This window comes from Phascolarctos cinereus, unplaced genomic scaffold (assembly GCF_003287225.1).
Source record: "Phascolarctos cinereus isolate Bilbo 61053 unplaced genomic scaffold, phaCin_HiC Scaffold_2;HRSCAF=192, whole genome shotgun sequence".
NCBI classification, from domain to species: Eukaryota; Metazoa; Chordata; class Mammalia; order Diprotodontia; family Phascolarctidae; genus Phascolarctos; species Phascolarctos cinereus.
In genome coordinates, this window is record NW_027555625.1 from 192,194,931 (window position 1) to 192,219,659 (window position 24,729).

The 24,729-nt window shown below is 36.3% G+C and overlaps 1 protein-coding gene across 3 annotated transcripts in view; it reads right to left on the reverse strand.

Annotated features, from left to right (window-relative positions):
* EIPR1 (EARP complex and GARP complex interacting protein 1) overlaps window positions 1-24,729 on the reverse strand; it is a 217,278-nt gene that overhangs the window by 171,502 nt on the left and 21,047 nt on the right. For 2 of the 3 annotated variants that reach the window (XM_020965872.2, XM_078149746.1), the window contains exon 3: window positions 12,934-13,066. The exons of the other annotated variant lie outside the window; for it this stretch is intronic. In XM_020965872.2, coding sequence (XP_020821531.1) covers window positions 12,934-13,066 — 133 coding nt within the window. The remainder of the gene's footprint in view (window positions 1-12,933; window positions 13,067-24,729) is intronic. 3 annotated transcript variants of the gene reach the window in all.

Below are 24,729 nucleotides of genomic sequence, written 5' to 3' on the forward strand. Positions count from 1 at the left end.
GTAAGCATTTAATGAGGGCTTATTGACTTAGCAATGTACTGTAAGGAAATGTGGGAATACTTTGGATGAGATGCACGGTTCAGGTAGGAGTTGGATTAGATAACTCCTGAGGTCTTTTTTTAACACTGCAATTCCACGATTCTGCAAAATACATTTTAAATTACATATTCGTCTTAGCTATGATATCAATTATAGTGGAACTGTACCACCCTATCTCTTTGGAGAGAGGCAGATCTGACACAATTTATCAATGTTACGGCATTAATTGCTTAGAAATCTACCATATTTAAGAAGAGTGGCCAAATAAAGCAATATTCCACTCTAGGTCCCTTCCTATAGGGACGAAGCTGTATGGTCAAAACAGAACAGAATTCAAGGCTCAAATGTTCATTTACAACTTAAGGAAAGGAAAATTTCATAATACTATACTTAGTATATTAGAGTATAAGCCAATGAAGAGGCGATGTGGTCTCACAAAGAAAGGAAACTTATGTTTCTGACTCTGATATAAGTGCACTAAATTTTTTAAAAATTGAGGGAGAAGGAAAAGAGAAGGGAGAAGGTTAATCCCTCTACTGCCTCAGTCTCCTTTCTATAATATGGAGATATTACAACTATTTTTCCATTCAAGTTTACAAAACAGATGTAAGGATGATTTAGAACAGTAAATAAAAGCACTGTAAGCTTCTCAGGAAAACTATAGTGCACATATGAAATGACAGTACCATCTCAGAACAAATATTATAAAGAAGTTTAACTCATATATAAATCAATTGCCATAACAAGGAGACCTAAAGTTTAAAAATCTCCTTAGTCAGCAAATGTCTGATCTGCTTACTAAATGAAATGCTATGGCTGCCAAGGGCAGCACTGGTTTAGAATATAAACTCATTCGTAAAATCTTGGAAAGGCACTGCAAATGGACAATGAGCAGAGCCCAGAGTTGAATAGGCTGTGAGCAAAAGGGATTACCCTTGGGAAATTACAAAATTCTTTTAATGACAACAAATTTTTCTCTGAAACAAAGGCCTACCTTCTTAACACCAATATTTTTCTAATAATGTTGCATGACTGCCAATCATAAAGAGCTAGTTTCTACAGAACTGAAGTTAAGGTCACCTAAAAGAAGATGGAGAGCTTTCTCTCAAAGAAGAGGAACATGATGGATATGAGTAGGGGGCAACACATTAAAACAAGTAATTACACAGGAGAAATGACATAAAGAAGGTCAATTAAATGTATACTCCAGAAAGAAGAAGGAGAAATGACATAAAGAAGGTCAATGAAATGTACACTCCAGAAAGAAGAAGGACTGGTCGTGAAATGAGGACACACCCCACCCCACACTGTGCTGAACATACAGGACAACATGAACATGAGATGCACACAACAAAAAGGCATGAATGGGCTCTGATCAGTATCTCTGGTGGAAATACAGGCTTACAGAGTCACTGAAGTACTCCAAATAGAATACCCCATTTGCATAGCTCTTTCAAATTCTTCAGAACAGTATAAGTCTACTGTCTCATGAAATCTTCACAATAACCTGTGAAGAGAAGAATTATCATCAACTCTCTTTGAGAGAAAGGAAGCCACACTGCAAGTTGGCAACAAAACCTGGACTAGAATCCAAATCTTCATGAGTCTCATGTTCTTTCCTTTATAATCACATAGATTAGTGAATTGTGTTCAATAAAGTAGGTATAATATAGGTCTCCTAGTTATCTTTTCCCTGTTTCCTCTCACTTATCTCCTGGTTCACTCTCCAATCTACTTCACTTACATACCAGCCACTTCTTACACAATCCTCCCCCAACCTTCAGCCTCCCCTTTGGTGCTATCTTCCCTTGCTAGAATCTTGGTTGTCGGCCTTTCTGCTTGAAGAAGACCAAAATGATGTCACTATGACAGGGTTAATGTACACCATATCCAACTACGGCTGATCAGACCAATTTGATCTCAGAAGGTTCTACCACAGGTTGGGCACAAATAATCCATATGAATATTTGAAGTGCAGATATCTCTAAATTTGGGCATCTCTCATTTCCTTTAGGCTACTGAAATTCTTCTTTGCTCACAGAGCACAGGACCTTCTTTGACATGAGCACACCATGCTGGGTGTCCTTTGTTAGTGTCTCCCATGTCTCACCACTGAGTCCAACGTTCTTCAGAGAAACTGTGAGAGTGACCTTGTATTGCTTCTCCTGACTTCCATGTGAATGCTTGCCTTTGTGTGAGTTCTCTATAAAAAAAGTCTCTTAGGCAAACTTACATTTGGCATTTGAACAATGTGGCCACCCCATCAGAGTTGCACTCTCTGCAGTAGAATTTGAATGCTTGGCAGCTTAGCTCAAGATAGGATCTCATTGTCCAGTACCTTATTTAGACAAGTGACCTTCAGAATCTTCCTAAGACAATTCAAATGGAAAGGATTCAGTTTCCTGGCACAGCACTGGTACACTGTTCAGGTTTCACAGATGTACAACAATGAGGTCAGCACAACAGCTCCACAGACCTTCAGTTTGGTAGGCAGCCTACCTCTTCTCTCCCACATTTTCCTTCAGAGCCTCCCAAACACTGAGCTAGCTCTAATGCATGTGTTAACCTCATCATCTACGTTGTCATCCCTGGAAAGTATATTGTCAAGGTAAGTGAACCTATCTATAGCGTTCAAAATTTCTCCATTTGCTATAAACAATCGTTCCACAGATGGATGTCATGGTACTGGCTGGTAGAGAACCTCTGTTTTCTTGATGTTATCTAGCCAAAATTAGCATCAGTGGCAAAGAATCAACCCATACTCTGTGGCATCTCAGCTTCAGAGGCTGCACTGAGTGCACAATTACCTGTGAACAAAAAGTCATGCACCAACTCTCCCTACACTTCAGTCTTGGCTTGTAGCATTTTCAAGTAAAATAATTTACCATCAGTGAAGTATCTGACCTTGCTGTAATTTTCAACCTTGTTAAAGACATCCAACATCACTGGAAAAGTCATGCTAAAAATATGGGAACAAGCACACAGCCTTGCTTCACTCCACTGGTGACTGCAAAAGTGCAAGAGGATTGTCCATTATCCAAAACCTATGCAAGCACGCCACCATGAAGCTAGTGTATAATACTGATGACCTTCTCCAAGCAAACAAATTTTGCCATGATCTTCCACAAGCCCTCACAACTGACAGTATTAAAGCCCTTGATCAGATCAATGAACATCATATACAGACCTATGTTCTGCTGGCATTTCTCCAGGAGTTATCAGGCAGCAAACACCATATCAACCATTCCTCAGCCCTTTCTGAAGCCACACTGGCTCTCGGGCAGAAGACTGTCTTCCAGGTGAAGGATCAGCCCATTAAGGAGGTCTCTGGCAAGAGTCCTACCAGCAATGACTTAGAGAGAGACACCCCTGTGGTTGTCAGAGGACAATCTAGTTCCTTTTCTTTTACAGAGATGGACAATGGCAGCATCCTTGAACTCTTGGGGGATAACTTCATCTTGCCATATAACCCAAAAGATTTCAATAAGCTCTTATACAAGCTGTGGACTCCCTACCTTGTAAATCTCTACTGGTATACAATACAACACAACACAATACAATACAATTGCCACAAGAGAGTAGTGTAATGTCATTCAAAACCAATTCTTCTGCTGGAAGTTCAGCAAGAGAGGTACTGACTTCACCCTGAGGTAAATGGTCAGTGGCTTCAGCATTCATTGATGATGACCTGCTGAGAAGACTATCAAAGTGTTCAGCTCACCTCTCCAAGTTCATGTCTTTATCATTAATCAATGTGGTTCCATCAGCACTGAGTAGTTGAGATGCACTATAGGTCTTTGGCCCATAAACAGTCTTAGGCATCATAAAAGTGCTATGGATTGCTACTATAAGCATAAAACTGAATTTCACCTCCCTTCTTACTGAGCCAAGAATCCTGCATCTTTCTAGGTTTTGCCTACACTTTACTTTTGATGGACTTAAATGTTGCCTTCTTAGAAACAGACAAACTATACTGCTGGTAAACCCTGTGGAGTTCTCATTTTTCATTTATCAACTTCTGAATTTCTCTATTATTTTCATCAAGCAAATCTTGATGTTTGCTAGTGTTCTGGCTCAAATAAGTAATATGGTGCTGTACATATATCTCTGAAAGCTGTCAATTCCTTTTCTACTCCACTGTTGCCAACTATGTGTTGACTCAGCTTTCCCTTCAAGTCAGCAACAACTGTTCACACATGAAGAAGAGCTCTAATCTGTTCACATTAAGTCTTCTGGTAGTCATTTTGCCTTGGGGCTTCCACGTCTGTTGAATGAGAATATTTAGCTTGGAGATGATTGGTCCAGCAATCTGTGCCACAACTGCCTTCGTCACTCTCACATCCTGTCTGTCCCTTCTCCTGACAATGACATAGTCTACTAAATGCCAATGTTTGCCATGAGGGTGCACCCATGAAATTTTATTGCATTTAGGTAAACAGAAGACAGCATGGTGATGAGAAGATCATCAGATACATAAGTCTTCGGCAGTAAGTGATCATTGCTGTTGCTGTTTCCAACTCCATTCCTCCCATTCCTCCTCTGTTATGCCTGATAATCTGTGCCGGCACACTGATGATGAGGATCTCCCAATCTTCACAAAATTTTTCTTTGACCTCATCAGGGTTCATCATGGTGGGGTGTATTGATGATAGTGGCATGGCACTTTCCTGCAACTGGTAATAGTATTGTCATCAGCCTGTTGTTCATTCCTTTTGGGAGGCATAAAATCTTGTTGTCAGATTTGATTGCAGAAATTATGCCAGTTTCACTACACGCTCTATCATTATCATTGCAGCCACTCTAGAAAAAAATGGGTATTCAGCTCTGACTTCAGTAAGCTGGCCTTCACTTGCCAGCCTTGTTTCACTCAGGGCTACTATCTGGATGCTTTATCTGCTAAGTTCTCTCACAAGAACTGTTAGCTTTCAGGTCTACTGGATTTCTAGTTGTACAAAAGTGTGAGCACATTCCATGTACAAATGGTGAGTGGAATCATCTTTGCAAAATTTTTATACTTTTTTTGTGTTTCAACTACAGGGTAGGGTCTCCACCTGCCACAGTAAGCAGGCCAGGGTTAGGTTAGGTAAAGTGGACTATTTTTAATGCACCTTTTCTAGCCCTTTCTTCATGTCAGAAGGTGAGCAGTACAGTACAGTCCTTTAAAAAGGCTCCTCAGACGCCTGGGAGCTGCTGAATCCCATTGTTGCTTCAGTCCAGTGAGATGACCCTATGGCCTGGGCCACTTGTGTGCAGGACTGTGATCATAGTTCTCAGTATATCTGTACCTACTGCTTCATCACTGGCTTGTCACCACAGGACTTCAAGGTAGGTAAAAATGGTAAAATGGTATGGGTGATGTGTTTTAATTTGCATATAAATAAGATTTAAGTGAGGCAGGGTTGTGGGAAGTCATTGGCCTCATTCTCTCTTCCAGAGTCATCAGAGTCCAATGGCATGACAAAAGTCAAGACAACTGGTGATGGTTTAGGATTCAGTGGATAACCTTGGCATCTTTGACGTCTAACCAAGCTCTAAGTACTCTACAGAGCCTGCTTTCATCATCTTCATGGCCCACCGTAACAAACTGTTCACATCCACCTATTCCACTGGGGAAGTCTTCACATGCTTCGGGTACCCACAACTAACTCCCCAATAATTTTGAGGCCCCTTGGTTACCCTCAAGTATCTTTGCAGAACGTAAACTCCTTCAGAGTTGACGTCAGCTTGTTTTCTTGTTTTTGTATGCCCAGAGTTTAGCATAGACCTAGCACGTGGTAAGTCCTCAAGAAATAAATTATTCTCTCTCTCCCAGTAACTTTGTGTCTATGTCTTTGTCTCTCTGTCTCTGTCTCTCAGTCTATCTGTCTCTGTCTCTGTCTCTGTCTCTCTCTCTCCTCTTAGATTTGTACAGAACGCATTGATGAATTCATTCTTTAGAAGCAAAATGAAGGTCCCTCCTTAAGTGGCCTAACTCTTGACTTAAAGAGACTACTGGTTCCAAGTTTTCCATAAAAATCACATTATTTTACAGATTCTAAGTTCTAAACTTTCTATTTCCCTATTATTTATTACAAAAATCTGAACCCAATGGACATTCAACTGTTCTGATGCCCATTCTCCTTTATCCTATCTCCCTTTTCACCCTGAAGCAGTACTAATTAAACCCTGATTATATATACAAGTCTTAAGTACTATATTCTCTAATTACATGTTTAAGAAATTAGCTTAGGATGTATACCTTGTCTACTGCTACACTTAAGATAGCTTACAAAATTAAATACAATCTCAAACAGGACAGTTAACAGGTTGTATGTGTGTGAATCAGTCTTATCTTCCCATCTAACAAGGTCTCAAAGACCAAGGAAGGGTTTTTGTTTGATATTTCTCTTAAATCTCTCCTTGCTGCCCAACACAGTACTGGACATATAGAAGGTAAACAACTGATTGAATAATGGATATATTCAACTAAATGCATTTCACACAAAGCTAGTTTTGACAATAACTTGATAGCAATTTTCCATTTTAAAAAAATCCCTATTTATAGTATAACATGCAGTTATAATATGTACTAACCTAATATTCTTCTCTTTAAATAAATGTCATAAATGAAAGTTTTCATCTTTTTTTAATTGACAACTCATTCCAGTCCAATTCTGTAAATGTGGTTTTCAAATAAGATTTTAGTGTCTATGAAAATATTTACAAAAATCTCTGAAAAGTTGATAAAAGTATTTTAAATTTACTGCTTCACACAATGAATAAAGTTTTGAGCAGGAACAACTATGATGAAGTACTAAAAGTAATACAGTCAAAAGAATCTCAAAAGTGACTTCTATAATATAGAAACAGCCTATTGGTGCCCTCTGTTGACTTTATATCATCACAATGAAATAGTAGTTCAGTAAAAGATAGTCTGGCTTATCTGGGGAAATAATGTTAAGTGTGAAATAATTCACATTTCCAAAACAATAAAATATTCAAACTAAGAACATGCAGTAAAATGATAGTCATGATATTTATATTTAGTAAAAATATGTTAGAATTTTTTAAATCTACAATTAGGAGAAATGAGCAAAAATTAAAACCATTAACTTAAGAACATAGTAGGAACTCACCATAAAATTAAAATCTCAAAGTATTAGATGCATCAAAAAAGAATACTATTTTTTACCCCTCCAGTGCCTTAGAAAAGTATAGGAATTCTCTTATTGAGAAAATAACTTCATACTCCATCTCTCTCCTATAGTGTCACATACTGACCCAGTTATAACAAGTTAACATCTCTGAAACATCATTCGAAACACTCAACTGTCTTGATGATGGACTAATCACCATTTAGCTTGAACCTGATCTGTAGTGGAGCAGAAAATAAACCACAGGGCCTAATGCCTACAAGACTAGTTAAGTACTGAAAGCAGGGCTATAAGTAAAGAAAAAAGAATGAGAGCCCTTTATCTCCTTCTGTTCTTGAAGGCAGAGAAAAATCCTAAATTACTTCAAAGCATTCAAAAGTCTGCCTTTTTAGACTGAGTAAATACTGACCAGATCCACATAGCTGCAGTTTATAGCAGCAAGGCATGTATCCTAGAATTGAGCTAAGTGAGCTTCAGAATGAAGAAGTGGCAAACACTCCCAGAAAGAAGACATCTCAGGAGAACTCTGGGGAAGAAAATAGCAAACTTCTTCAATTGGACTGCCATTTTTAAAAAGAAGACCCAACTCTTTATCCTCCTTGCCAACTTCCTCACCATGAAACAAATACAAACCCTGAAGACTCACAAAAGGCACGACAAGTTAGCCAAAAAAGTATGACACTGCGTGGGCTTATTGCTACGTAACAAATCTTGGAATATGACTCTAGGGATTGGTGCCTTAGTCACCACCTACCTATCTTACTCAATATCTATCCACCACCCCCTCACCAGGATATAGGCTGCTAATCTACGGATTATGTAGCATTACAGTTAGCCCAAAATATCAAAATATGATAGCCTCTAATTGCCTAAAGGGATCAAAGAAAGGGAATAACGATTGGGGAAGGGAAAAAAGTTAGTAGAGAATCATCAAGATGGGTAAGAAACAAGCTACTATGGTCAATGTAATAACAGCATCAATGTGTCTTTCAGTTCTTGTCTCTAAATCTTTGGACCTGTAACCGGCAAAGAATAACTTTTTAGTAGTGCTTACAAACCCTGTAAAAAAAAAGAGAGAGTGAGAGAGAGAGAGCATGCAAAAGGTCTAAGTCTTCATCTAAAAAACCTTCTTCTAGTCTACACATCATTAGAGAAAAAGCAACACACACAAAATGCAAATTGACAGAAGTGTAGCGCATACGACAATTCTTATTTTTCCAAATACCTTTTAGTGGTATGACAAATTAAGACCTGAATTTTAACCTAATTTAATGATATTCTATTCCCTCCATTGCTGCGTGCATTTTACTTCCTATTTTAATTTACTGAACTGTGAGCTTAGAAATTTATTTGAAGGATAAAGACACAAAATGAAGCTAACTAAATAGTTCTTAACATTGTTTTGTTTTGTTCTTATCTTTGCTTTTAAGGAGTTCTAAGTCCTTTTTAAAGTCCATCCATAGTAGAAGGAACTTCTCTATTTAATACTATGAGTAAGATAATTCCGAAGAGCTTAATGAATGCAGGTCAGGAAGAAGAATAGTATGGTGGAGAGAGTATTAGATTTAGGGCTAGGAAATATACAGGGTCAAATTCCACCTTTGACAGTTATTAACCACATGTCCTTGGCCAAACAGCTTAACCTCTCAAAGACTCAGTTTCCTTATTCATGAAATGGAGGTAACATTATCTACCCCACAGTGTTATAAAGATCAAATGAGATAATTTGTGAAAAGCACTTTCAAAACTCTCAAAACATATAAATGTTCTCATAATGATTCTGGATAATGATGTAGTCAAATGCCTACAGGCACTCTTCTATTTGGAAAAGAATCAAAGGATATCAAAATCTGTCCCCCCCACACCAAAATAAAAGGAAATGGAGGAAATGTTAACCTGATTTCTCGTTTTGCTTCTCCCCATGACAGAATAGTACACTTTTAGAGATTAAGTCCATCTTCCTGTTCCATAAGCTGCATATGACAGGCTCAGAAACCTTCTTATTTCTACTAGTAACCATGCTACAGGTAGGTGTTGGACAAATAACTTCTAAGGTCTCTTCCAAATCTAGGATATTAAGAGAGAGAGAAGCCCTTAGCACCCCTGGATTCAACTGTATGTTCTAGGAAAGCCATTTTCATGCTTGGTTTAAAAGTAGTCAGATTAATCTTCCAGATAAAAAAAAATTAAAAAATAGAAGAAAATTACTAGGAGATTAAGTAAGGTGCCTTTAAGAACTTATGGAAAAAGCTAATCAGAAGTACCAGAACTATCAATGTGTCTTGAGGTTATGACCTTAAGTCAAAAAAATTCAAGGTAAATTGAAGAAAAAATTCTATTTAAATCTGGAGAAGACCAGTACATTGAACTAAACTGAATTAAATTGAAGCAATTAAAATTGAGAGACAGCTAATAATTAGAGAAGTTAAAATTAAAACAACTTTGAGGTTTTACTTCATACATAAAGATGGTAAAGATGACAGATGAGACAAATGACAAATGTTGGAGGGGGTGAGGGAAAACAGGCACACTAATGTACCATTTGATAGAGTTATGAATTGGTCCAGCTAGTCTGAAAAGCTATTTGGAACTATACCCAAAATGTCACTAACTGTGCTTTTCCCTTAATCTAGCAATACTACTTCTAGATACATATCCCCAAGGAGATTAGACCTATATGTATAAAAATATTTATAGCAGCTCTTTTCATGGTAGCAAAGAACTGGAAACTGAGAGGATGTCCATGAACTAAGGAATGGCTAAGCAAGTGATAGTATATGAAAGTGATGGAATATTATTGAGCTGAAAGAAATGATGAAGGTGACATTTTCTGAAAAACCTGGAAAGACTTGTACGAACTGATGCAAAGTGAAGGGAACAGAACCAGAAGAATAATTTACACAATAACAACAATATTGTAAAGATAAATAATTCTGAAATCCTTAGAAACTCAGGTTAACACAACGACCAACCAATTTCAAACAATTCATGATAAAACATACTATTTCATCCAGATAGAGAGTTGAGAGACTCAGAGTACATAATGAAATATATTTTCTTTCTTTTTTTGAACATGGATAATGCAGGAATTGTTTTGCTTGACTATACATATTTATAAGGAGTTTTCTTTTTCTTGCCTCCTCAGTTGGTGAGGGACGGAAGAGAATTTGGAACAGAAAATAAAATTGAATTGTATTTTTTTATTTTAAAGAAAAAAAATATTAGTTATTTAAATTCATTTTTAGTTATTTTAATAAGGAGATTTGTTTGAGTAGAAAAGAATGTTCCTCTTTCTCTTTCTCTCAATTAATCATACCTGTGGATGTTTTGACCACCTGATAGCAATTTACCCTATGTGAAGGGAAAAGTGCTTAGCAAGAAATAAACTGCCTCCCGAGATGATTTTTTTAAAAAAATAAATCCATACAAACCTAAGCTCAACAAATATCACTGAATGTCATAGTCTGTATAAGGTATTTACAGAAACAGAGAAAGAAGAAACTTGGAGAACCTTCATTGAGAAGATATTCTAATAGATGAGATGATCTTAATGAAATCCTATAGTTGACAACAGTAAAAGTAAATGCCAGCAAGGTTCTTTCAGAAATTAATTTTTGGTCCTGAAAAAGAGGAGTGTCAAAGAAGAAAAACAAAATGCTAAGTAGAGGCAAAGTTGTGGAGGGATTTACAGAAAATAGAAAATCTAATAATAGAATTTAAAAATTCAAAAGCAACCAATTTAGGCAAAGGAGAATAATGTTGGCTAAATTGGCAGGAAAGGGAAGCAATCCCTATAATAATACTTTAATGAACCTAGAGAGTGTGAAAGAGGAAAAGTGACAGGATGGATAATACACAGTATATACAAAAGTCCTCTGGATGGTATGTGAAATGGAAGAAACATTTTTAGACCATGAATAGAAAAAAACATGAGGACTTTGTCCTCGCATGATTATAGTAGAAAATATAATTAAAGGACATCTTCTTTCCAAAGCCAAAAGCTTGATAGCTGGTATTATTGATAATGACAGAAAAAGGAGAATTAAGGAAGAGCCATGGTCACTTCAGTCTCACAAATATTTAGTTTGACACTATTGGGAATCACCCCAGAGAAGCAAAAAATTAGAGAACAGTAGGTTACACGGGTAAGAGGGATATTTAGGGCACATTAACATAAATGTTGAATAAGTTTTTTTTTTAAGAAATTACTAAATAGTATTTGAAACAGTCCTGCTCTCATTATCTGTTAACTGCAATATATGACATACAAACATACCTACAAAATGAGGCAAAAGTCACTTTTTACACATTCCTAGATAACTTACTAATTACGTAGGCACCAGCTTTCTTCACATTTTGACCATTAAACACCCATCAACCACGTCTTAGATGAGGAATTCTTACTCTATTGTGTCATGGATCATTTTGTTGAGGCATAAGGGCCCCTTCTCAGAAAAATGCTTTTAAGTACATAAAACATATAAGATTACAAAGAAAACTAATTGTATAGAAATACAAGTTATCAAAATTTTTTTTAAAAACAAGTTCATGGACCCCGTGTCAAAAATCTCTACTTAGACTAAAGCTGCCCGAGGTAGTGAAAGCATCTGGGATTCAGGTTTTTCTTCTAAGCACCTTAGTAATATAATCATTTCTGAGAACATCTGCTCATAATAACAATAACCTTTATGTATGTATCAATCAACAAACATTTATTAAGAACCTACTATATTCTAGAAACTGCACCACTAGATACTACAGATACAAAGACAATCCTTACCCCCAAGGACCTTACAGTCTCACTGGGGAAGATACACACACACACACACACACACACACACACACACACACACACACACACGTATACACATATACACAAAAATGTATGTATTGTATAATATAAGTACATTAGATAGTATGCATATTGTGTACATAGTACACATGTGTGTATATGTGTATCTATGTGTACATGTACACATATACCCATGTATATATGTATATGTAAGTGTATGGGTATGAAAGAGTTACAAGGTGATGAGATGCTATTGGGATCAGAAAAGGAAAGTCTCCGTGTAAAAGGTGGCCTTAAGATAAACTTTGAAAGAAATGAAGGATTCTAAGAAACAGAGGTGAGGGAGAATGCATTCCAGGCATGTTGGACAATCAGTGCAGAGGCATGGAAATGGTGATTAGAGTACCCTGCATGAGAAACAGTAACTTCACTGATTTATAAATCTTTAAAAGTTGGGTTTTTGTTTTGACCAACTTCACACTACTTTATTTGGGAAATGACTGATGCAATAAGTAAGTCACACCTGACTCAGGATCATCTGGAAGATTAGGTGCATGGCTGGAACAAAGCGAAACAGCTGTAGAACACAGGGCAGGTAATAAAAGGAGGTTTGCTTAGCCCTGGCATGGGAAAGACTTTGTGAGCAATGGAAGGATATTCAGCAGGTTGCAGCTCTGATCCAGCTGAGCACAGCTTCCCTGCCTCTAAGTTACCTATGATCATCTGGCAGACAAAAGTCTGAGAGAGGCAATAATGTGTTGGGGGTTTTGGCCAGCTATCTCAACAACCCAAGCCTTTAATATAATGAGCTAAGTAAGTCTCCAGGGCAGTTTCAAGACCTTTTAAGAAAAAACTAATCTAGACTGACACGTGGGCCTTGGGGTAGTGTTTCTACCACAATGGACAAACAGTCCTAAATGTTTCTGCCTCCTGGGCATATATACATACATAGAAAAAATATGAACTTACTTTGATTGTAGCAGGTTGCTAGCACACCTTTATCAGCTGGACTGGCACTAATGTGCCAAATTTCACCCACTTGATGGAGCAGAACATTTTTGTTTATAATATTATTTTCATCATCAAAATCTATGATGTGGATCTACAAATACAATAAAAGAGCACATTAGGTTTCAAGCATTTTCCTGTGAATCTTAAATATGACTACATGTAGCAATCAAACAGAAATTCTATGACATATCTACTTTAATTAACTGTTACTCTTTTATAACAGTTTTGTGATTTTGTTCACAATGTATTCTTCTCAAAGGCAAAGCATTGGTTCAGTTCAATTTAACAGAGGCCCCTTATATGCCAGACCCAATGCTAGGCCTTAGGGATAAAAAGACAAAAAAGAGAAACCTGCCTTCAAGGTGTCTACATTTTACTGCAGGGAAAAAGCACTCATATGAATGAATAAATAAATACAAAATTTATACACAGTGATTTGGGGATGAGCACTAAGAACCAGAGGGGAAGGGAAAAGCTCAAAAAGGGTTCCTAGAGGAGGTGGCACTTAAGTTGGGCCTTGATCACACCTGCAGATTCGAGAGGTAGAGGTAAGAAAAGCATTCTAGATATGCGGATGTGCAAAGACCTGGAGGTGGCTGATGGAACATCAAACATGGACAACAAAGTGTAGCTGTGTTTTGCTACACTGAAGATTTCTATATATCAAGATACTCTATCATTCAGCAAATACCAATCAGAGGAATGGAACTGTGCAGACACAAAGGTTCCTACCCTGGAGACGAGGCTGTCTTTTCTGTCAGTGCTACTGGTGTCCAGTACTGATCAATGGTGGTAAAATTCCACTATGTCAATCAAGAAAATAGTGTAATATGATGGAAAAGCATACTAGATTGGGAATCAGAAGACTTGAGCTGTAATTCTTGCTCTATTCTTACTACTTATATAACCTTGGCAAAGTCACTAAAACTTTTTTTACATTTCAGTTTCCTCATCTGTCAATGGGAGGTAGGAATTAAGGTCTGTTCTAACTCTAAAAATCTTGGGACCCCATAATTCTCCCCAGGATACTGGGTGTGTGGAATGAATGACTTATTTAGGTTCATAATTGACTGTGCACATGATCAAGGGTAACAATAATTTCGGTCATTCTTTATTCCACACTTAACTCACACAGACTAACATATCTGTGCAATAAATTTAGGAGAGAGGAAAATAGGCTAAATTAAGGTTTCCCTTGATAACTTTTATTTAAAAGGTGGGAAAGGAAAAAGTCTGACAGCAATTAGTCCTCATGATTAGTCAGAGACACATCACATTTTGCCCATTAAATGACTAGTAGAAAAATATCAGATAACTATTTCACACAACCAATAAGGTTCACCTTTGCTGTAATCACCCAGTTGTGTTATTTATTAGTTTTGTGACCTTAGGCAAATCAGATAAGCTCTCTGAGCCTGTTTCCTCATCTGTAAAATGGATACAATAATACAAACACTACCTACCTCATATGGAGAGCCTAAATAAAATACTCCATGTAAATTGCAACTTTAAGATGCAAATTTAAATGTGAATTACTACTCACTTTAATACTTCAAGGATATGGTTTCAAGAAATCCTCTTAATGTCTCAATAAGTTTTTATTATTGAAAAAATAATCATCACCTAGTGGCTAACCTTCTAGTTATGAGTCAGATTGGTCCTCTGACAACAGATGTACCCACACTATAGGTTTTTATACTTTTATTTTTATGACAGCTTATGCTCCAATAGCCTAGCCTTTGAGACCCAGTGTTACTTGAAATCCAGTTTCAGTGGAGAGAGTTATTATTATAGCACAGTACCTTAAACATAGCAGGTGCTTAATAAAGCCTATTAAATTAACCTTGTTGTAAAAAAGGCACTTTGTTGCCACTGTGCCTGGCTTCACCCATTTCTTTGGCTTCCCCTGATGATTTCTGCTCCATATCTAAATGACTTGTATATTCATTAAATACATATGCATTTTCTAGGCATTTTGGAAAAAAAGATAGATAAAAATCTTAAGTAAAGAACAGGTGCTCAATAGACATTCATGTAATGAATGAGGAACTAAAGTTTACTTAGCAATTTTTTTTAATGATGAAAATTCCTTCATACTTTCTGAGTATAATGGCATTATCTATATGAAAGGATAGTTTTTGCTAACAGACTTTTTTTTTTTTTTGGTGAGGCAATCAGGGTTAAGTGACTTGCCCAGAGTCATCACACAGCTAGTAAGTATCAAGTGTCTGAGGCCAGATAACAGACAACTTGTAAGCTGCAAAATGTACATATGTAGCTATGACAAACAATAATAAAGTAAACCTTCAGTAATTAGTTCATTTGAATTCATCTTAATTTTTAAAAATTAAACTAAGCCTTTCCATACTTGCACAAATCAGAAAAACCTCACCACTTTTTCTTCTTCCCAGGTTTTGTGAACTTGATGACTCCTATTTCATATGCCCAAATAAGAATAAACACAAATGAATATTTCTTCTACACCTAGAACTATCCCCTGAAGCACAAAGGCCACTGTGCCTCAGCATATGATAGTGCATCTGGTCTCACGGCTTCTTATCTGCTGATTTCATTTGCCAACCCACCAAGGAAAGTTTCTTATATCACTTATACAGTGATTCTTTATCCATCTTCAAATCTAATTCCAACTTCCCTCCTATACTTATATCTTATCCTACCACAAAGATCTGAAGCCATCAAAGCAACTTCCCCTCCTCCTGGACATCTCACCAATTTTCCCACAAACATAGCTCTCTCTTATCTATGGAGGGGGCTTTGGCTTTCTACTCTACCATCTGGTCATAAAGCAGCTGTGTTTTTGTTGTTCTCTAATGCTTTCTAATCATACTGTATTATTTGGCCTCAAACAGGTTTTAATGCTTTCTAATATTAAATGAATCTAGGAACAGGACTGCAAGCACTCCAAAAGATTGCTCCCTTGATCCTTTCATTGCTCTGAGAAAGAAAGAATTTTCCACACTAAGACTTCACAGAAGGTGAAAATAACTCTGCTGACTGTTACAATTGGCTTAGTCAAGGTCACTCTGAAGTGACTGTGGACTGACTTTGGGCAAGTCACATAACCTCTCCACATCTGTTTACTCGCATCCAGAATGAGGGATTAAGTTCAATATAGCAGATCTGGAGGCTTTTTTGTTATTTCATATCTCAAGTTTCCATTAGATCTAAGCAAAATGTAGTATATCCTAATAATACTTACTATCTACTCTGTTCTCTTTTTTTCCTTCAGTACACAGTATGGTAGGGTGAGAACTGCACTAGGAGTTAAGATCTGAGTTCTAGTCTCAATTCTACCACTAACCAGCTATGTGACAATCTTTATGGGCTTTAGTTTACTCCTCTATAAAATGTTCCTTTCCAACTCCAAGATTCTCTAAGATCATTTAGAGGATCACTTCTATGTATATAAGTCTATTCAATCTCACTTTTGTTACCAGAATATTAAGTAGCTCCATCTACTTTCAATACTAGGAGGATTTGATCATTCCTTCCCCTGTCAAAGATCAAAATCCCAATGATGTCTTCAAGAGTTGCTGAAGCCAAAAATAATTTATTCTTTGGTAATCAAATGAGACACTCTGATTTTAAGTAACCTGATCCTCAGAAAACAGATTACGAGTCACTAGGCCCCTAGAAAAAGACGTTTGAGTTTGATAGGACCTATCAAAGCTTTCTTTTTGCAGGCATAATCTTCAAGAACCCATGGTCACTTCAAAGTCATAATGAGGCATCACACTAGGAATTTAGTGATTGATCACAGGATTAAAGACCTAAAATTAGAAGGTACTTCAAAGATCATCTAATACAACTTACCCATTTTACAGAAAAAGATACAGGTCCATTGAAGTTAAGTGACTTGTCCAAGGTCACATAGATAATATAAGCAAGTTAAGAATAAACTATGAGCCAACTTACTTTAAGTGTGCTACATATATTCCAGTGTTTATTACAGGGGAGGACGAACACTTATCAAGTTACAATATATATTCTTCTGACAGACAAATGAAATGTTGACATAATGTTAAGCTCCCAATTGAGCTAGTAGAAAGTATGAAAAATATTGTGTTTGACGGAAATATTTTTAGGGGCAGTGGGCTCAAAAGAAGTGTATCTATAAAATTTGGGATTAAAAAAGTATGGCATTTTATATTCGGTTGTCAAGAGTTTCTCAATGGTCGGAAATTGTGCTCATGGCTTGGCTGTGCCAATGCAATAAAAAATATTATACTATCAAAGTTCATTTGCAGTTTCAGTATTATACCAATCAAACTATCAAAGGGAAACTTTACAGAACTTGAAAAAATAGCAACAAAATTCACTGGAAGATCAAAAAAATCTAGAATATCAAAGGAAATAATGAAAAAAGGCAGAGCAAAAGGGGAAATAGCACTTCCAGACCTCAAATTATATTATAAAGTAGCAGTCATCAAAACCATTTGGTATTGGTCAAAATACAAAAAAGTAGATCAATTTGCACAGACTAGAAAATGTAGAGTCAGAAACAAGGGAACTCAATAAAAGTGTTTTATAAACAAGAAAACTTAGAAAAGAATTCCCTATTTGATTAAAAAACTGCTGAGAAAATTAGAAAGTAGTCTGGCAGAAATTGGGCTTAGACCAATAAATTTGAGCTGAACTTAAGAGTCAGAAAACCTGAGTTTGAATCTTCCTTTAGATATTACTAGCTGCTTCTTTACCTGTAAAGTGGGAATAATAATAGCATCCACCTCTCAGAGATTTTGTGAGAATCGAAGGAGAACATACACAAAAGTATTTTGCAAATCTTAAAGCATAATGCAAATGCTGGCTATTATTATTTTTTAAATATTATTTGCTAATTGGGGATAGATTTCTAAGAAGCATGAGGGAAAGGGTAAATTGGAGAAATCCTGGTGATGGAAAAACAAAAGATATAAATAAAATGTATTGTTTTAAAAGATAAAGTGTCCATAGTATCAAATAATTGTAGTTAATTTGCACTATAGAAAGATAACAAAAAATTTACATCTCCAAATTGTTTCCCCTAAAACAACAAGAATGAGGAGGGTGTATTATTATCCCTACTTCGAAGATGAAGAAATTGAGAAGTGTAGTGAGTCACCCAAGTTCACCCAGGTAGTGAGGAGTAGAGGGAGGATTTTAAAATAGACCTCCCTACTCTAAATCCAGAGCTCATTCCACTATATCACATGACCTGTCTGAACTAAAGTTTGGACAGAAGTTATCAATCACAATAATAGGAATTAATAATGATTAAATAAATCAATCAACCAACACATATTTAGCACATACCAAGGGACAAGCTCTGAGCTTGATGTTGAGAATACAAATACCAAGAATGAAACAATGTCTGCTGCCAAGAACCTTATGATTTATCTCAGAAGTCTCTGTTCACACCTGCCTACAGCAGACAGCAGATGTTTCGTGTGGAAGGGGAAGACGTAAAAGTTAAAATCAAAGCATGGGAAGTGAATCTGTACAATAAAAAACAAAAAAGAAAACAAACAAAACAAAATGAAAAACAAATCCACTACCCTAGCATAATAAAGCTGGTGGGACTAGAATCCCCAAAGAACAAAGAAGAATACAATTTAAGGAAGCAAGAAAAGAAATAAAAAAGGTAAAAGGATGGCACTATTTTTCTGCCTTTGGAGCACACACTACATTCCTTCATGTCAAGGAGATAACAATGAACAATTTCCTAAAATATAATGATGCTTTTTAATGGCAAGCCCTAGGAATTCATCAAAAAATGTACTTGTGATTCGAATTAACTTGTATGTCACCAAACACTTTTCATCTTCAAAATGGACCAAAATGAAGGAAACCACACACAAGGCCACATGGGTCTAAAAAAAGGAATGAAAACACAGAGAGACTTTAAGGTAATTACTCTTAAACTGTCACTTTTAAAGAACTGTCGCAAAGAGGTAAAAGAAGCTGGTAGCCAGAAATGTGAAGCAAGTTCAAAAATATCCAGTGCCAGGCCTCAATTTTTAAATGATTCTAAGGTGACAAAGTAGGAATGAGATTTGATATTAAGCCTGATCTCTAGTACAATGTGCTTGTTAACATCTGTATTTGCAAAAAATCTATAATGGATTTCCCCAAATGCAAATCTCACAAGTACTATGACTTCATTTGACAACAACAAATCTTCAAAGTCTGAAAATGTAGCATTACAAATAGCACACAAGATAATCTTGTCCCTACTAAGGAGTGTAGTCATGAGACTACAACTGACAAGCTCTGCTTACACATTACTACAAACTCTAACCAACCTTCAAATGTCCCTTGCCTCCCTTAGAAAAATAGTAAGAGGACATTTTTTCTCTAAAAATATTTAGAGGAACCAAACCCAAGGACAAATGTAGACTCATTCTAACACTCATTCTAGCATTGCCATCAATTAATTTGTGATCAGTAGATTAAAGGAATGTCAAGAAACCACAGAAATGACAGTCATTGATAGTCAAACCAGTATTTCTGATGAGAAGAGAATGGGGGAGGAAAGGGTGCTGAAAAAGATGATTTTTAGTACATCGTCTTGTCTGCCTAGAATATATCCTTGCACATATTACATATAATTTCTAACTACCATCCACTAATATTCAAAGCAGGGCTCATTGTTATAACAATGACTTTTGTGGTCTCACACTTGTACCTTTTCTCTATAACTTTAGAGAAACTTGGGCAGTATGATGAAATGGAAAAAACAGTGGATTTAGAGACAGAGGACGTGAATCTGCTATTTACCACCTCTGTGTCCTTGAGAAAGTCACTTCTGCTCTCTAGATCTCAATTTCACTATCAGTAAAATGAGCAGGTTCAATGCAATAAACATTTATTAACACTAGAAGCACCAGGTGCATCAACTAAAAGTTTCATTATAATTTTATTTTATCTCTATTTTCTTTGCCCAAGGGATAAAAAGTAAAAAATGCACTACGTCAACTGACACAGCTTGGTCTTTTGGGGGTATCCCTAAATTCAAATATCTACTATGTACAAGGTTCTATGCTACATACTGGAAATAGACAAAAAGGAAGGTTTCTAATGGCCAGGAGTTTATATTCTACTGAAGAGATGCAAAATATACACAGAGGAGTAAATTCAAAGTGATTTCAAGAGGAAGAGAGTGCTAACAACTGGGAGGAATTGGGTCTTGAATAGGGGATGTTACCAAAGCTCTGCTTTGAAAGGAACTAGGGATTCAAAAAAGATAGAGGTAGGAAGTGGACACATTCAAGAAATGTAGGACCAACATTTTCAAAAAATCTAGATGCAGGTAACAATCAGCAGGCTAATGTGAATGAATGAAATAAGAAGAGAAAAGTAGGTGTCAGCCAAATCATAGAGGCATTTATATAAGAGGCTGAGAAGACTGGATTTTATTCTAGAGGGAATACAAAGCTATTGAAGTTTTTTGAGGAGAAAGGTAATGATATGGCCAGATCTTTCTTTGTTTTAGGAATACAACTTGGAACCTATGAGAGGAAGGACTGCAGAGGGAAGAGACTGAAACAAGCCCAAATGTGGAAGCTACTACAAATTACTACAATAATCCAGAAAAGGGTTATGAGGGCCTGAACTAGATTAGAAGCTATGAAAGTGAAGACTATGGAAGGACACAAGAGATACCGTAGAAAAAAAATCTACAAGACTTTGGCAACTGAATACATATGAGAACTGAAGAAGAGGAAAGACTCACAGATAACTTCAAATATGTGAACCTGGGTAACCAAAAAGGTGGTGGTGCCCTTAAGAGAAATAAGGAAGGTGTTTTTGTTATTTATTTGATTGGAAGAGGAGAAATACTGGATTTCTTTTGGAAATATTTTGAAATTTGAGTTTGACATGCCGATGGGACATTCAGGTGGAAATGTCCAGCAGGAAGTTGGTTATGTGGCACTAGAGTTTAGGCTAGGTGATCCCTAGAGACCTTCTACCTCTAAGTCTGTGATCCTACTTACCACTAGTTGATAAGGTCAATCTGCAAAACGATGGAAAGTGTTTATAATGCAGATTTACTACTCTAGTAACTAGTTATGTGTCCTTAATTCATTTTTACCTCACTATCTCTCAGATTCCTCCTATGTAAAATGAAGGGGTTGACCAGCAGACAAATGGTCATAGGATTTGAACAAATAATTCTCCAAAAAGTAACTGCAAATTATTAACAACCATATAAAAAACTGCTCTGATAATAAAAAAATCCAGTTGAAAACACTCATCTAGCAACTGGCAAAGATGACAAAAGATAGAAATAGTATATATTGGGGAGGACTGCAAAAAGACACAAATATACCCATTAAAACACAAGCTCCTTGTGAGTAGTGATATTTCATTCTTTGTATGTTTATCTCCAGCATCTAACAAAATACTTGGCACATAGCAGATATTTTAAAAATGCTTTTACCTTGATTAATTATTCAATAGTCTTGGTAAAACTGTGAAGTGACTCAAACATTCTGAAAAATAACGTTAAATTATGATAAGAAATTGACTAAAATTTCCAAACCATTTGACCCAAAGATCCCACTACTAGGCATATACCACAAGAGAGCCAAAGACAAAAACAAAGTTCTCGTATACATCAAAATATTTATTGCATAACCTTTTGTGTTAGTAAAGAACTGGAAGCAAAGTAGGTGACCATCAACTGGCAAATGGCTAAACACACTGTGGTATATGACTGTAATGAAATGTCATTGAGCTGGTAAATATGAAGAATTCAAACAAATATAGGAAGAGTTATATGAATTGACTGATGCAGGGTGAAGTAAACAGAACCAAGAAAATAACATACACAATAACAACAATGTAAATGTAAAGAGCACAAAAAACGAAACTGAATGCTATGTAATTTTAGACTAGAAAATACACCTCCCTTCCTTTTTTGTAAAGATGGAGAGCTGTGGGTGAGAGAAATTATATGTTCTATCAAACAGTAGATGTGTTGGTTGATTCTGAACTACTTTTCCCCTCCTTTTTGTTATAAATAGAGGAGAGAAAAGGGATATGTTTAGAATGAAAATATTTAAAAACAAAAGATACCAATTTTTTTCAAATTAAAGTATTAATAACTAAGGTTCCTTCCAGCTCTAACACTCAATAAATTAATGAAGCACTTTCTTCAAAGATAGGCTTGAAGAAGAGACTAAAGTAAATTTGCTTACAAAAAAACTTTTTAAAATTACACATCTCTTGAGCTTTTTGCAATGAAAAACTAATGTTGTTTACATTAAGGAAAGTGGTGGATATGTTTTTAAACCAAATGATCTGTTAACAGGTGAAATCCATTTTTCAGACCTGCAGCTACTAACAGAACAAAGCAGAAATCATAAGATGTTGTAGATGTGCAGGAGGAAAGCTTCTAAAGCACTAATAACTAACTGACCTCACATTCAGACAACACTACCACCTCTGACTATGGCCCTGGTGGATTTATTCCCATTTAAAAGGACCTAAATGCAGCATGAGTGCAAAAAAGCAGCAGAGGGAGGGTAAGTTGAGGAAAACAGACCATTCCTCTACTTAGGAAAGTTTGATCACTAAGTTTTTCTGCCATCTGTTTGCATCTTCTTCAGTCTAACTCCAAGGTTTATAATGGGATCCTTGAAATAAATTTGGTTGCCCCATTTTTTTCTCCCTTCTCCACCTTTAGTCTCACACAGAGAGTAGGGGATAACATAAAAAATACTCAAAAAAAAAAAAAGGAAAAATTATATTTCCATAACTGACCTACAAAAGTTAGGGAGGTTGTGTATCTAATAGAAAGACAACCATTTGGAATTGATCTGGGTGAAATCCTGGCTCTCCCACTCACTGACCTATGTAATATGTAAACAAATAACTTCACCAATCTGGGTTTCAATTTCCTTAATTGTAAAAGGAGGGAACTGGATTTCTAAAATCCCTTTCAGCTACAAATACCATGGTATCATACATTTCAGTTTAGAGAGGCAAGAAAAGTTAGAGAGGATTAGTTATGAGTAAGTAAAGTAGGTAGTCAGCCATATAGCATGATTTTTACAATCCAAGAAAGGCTTCCCCACCACACACACCTCAAATCTCTCTCAATGATCGCTAGAATTCATGGATGACATTCTTCTAGGCCATATCATTCTTTCCCTTCTAAAAAATGGAAATGCTCATGGTGGTATAAAGAAGAGAGGAGGGAAGGCAGAGACTAGAAGTAAGCAAAGGCAATTTCAACTCATTTGAAAATTTCCCAGAACTGGCCCTGAAGACAACAATAAACAATCTTTTCCTGGCACCCCCATCAAATTACTCTTTAAATTACTCTATTCTATACAATCACCCAATTTTTCTTTCCTTAGTGGACTTTATCATTTTTCTTGATCTCAGGAAAAAGTCATCATTCTTTCTACAAAAAAATGCCTCAAGCTCTTACTTTTGTTTCTTTTTTACTGAAATTCATATGTCCTTCATCTAGTCTCTTCAATAACCTCAAACTGATCAAACTTAATTTTATTAGGCCATTTGGTCATTTGAAAGACTTCAACAGTCCTTGTTTCTTAATAATTCTTCTCTAAAAACAGCCTCTATTCTGTCATTCCCTTTTCAGTGACATAAGCCTTTTCATTGATCATCATCACTGGAGCAGTTAATAAGGTCAAACTCAGGGCCTTCCCCTTTCCATCAAAGATGAGCTCCTCTACTGTTTCCAGCAGGAGTAAGGGAAGGGGGTACCCATCATAATAATAATTTCTTACATTTGTACAGCCTTTAACAATTAATAAATTGCTTTCACATATATACTCTCCTTGATGTACACAATAACTCTATGAGGTATAGAGGACAGATGAGGAAATTAAGACTCAAAGAGTCACCTGGCCTATCCAAGCTCCTATCTAGACCTACTCAAACACCTTAAACTTTTATCTTCTGGTTTCTGGTCCAGTGCTTTTGATCACAAGATTTAGAGTTTTAAAGGTCTTCTGAGATTATCTAATCCTTTTTCATTTTATAGGTAAAAATCAGAGGTAAAAATAGAATAAATGACTGGCCAACATTAGCTAAGTAGCAAGTGAAAGGATCCAATTCTTCCAAAAAAAAAAATTCCAAAGGATTTTCCATTATATTATCCTGTCTCTCAAAGACTTAGAACATTTCTATGTTAAGAAATCATTAAGAAAAAATATACACAAATTAATGGCTTATAAACTTATAAAACTGACTAAAAAGTCTTCAATTTAAGATTCATTTCAACTATTTCCAAGTCATTTTCCCTTCTCTCTGTATATTTTCTATCATTCTGTAACTATCAGTCTAAGTGTCAGTTTGTAAGAAAAACAGCACTCCCTCATGAAAGGGGAGTCCCAGAAGGAAAGGAATAGCAAAAATTCAAGATGCTGCTGCTACTCCTAGTCAGAAAGTTGGCTGATTGAGAGAGCCACAGGTAAAATTAAGAGCACAGAAGATAAAGCAGCTCATCTCACAAAGAAAGGTCAGGCAACTGTGACAGTTTTTGAAATTTCTAGAAGAAGGCATGGCCGAATTAAGCAGTGAGGATTCAGGTGCCAAGCATTTTCTGGGGAATTAATGACTGCCTGGGAGGAGTTGATGGCCTGAGGCAAAGCCAAGGGCCATTAACCCCAACCAGCCAGTCATTAATTCCCTAGGAAAAGCCTTGTGCCACTATTACAAACTTAAATTGTAGAGATAGAGGGGGAAGGACTAAGGAGTTTTACTAGAGGTGATGCAGTT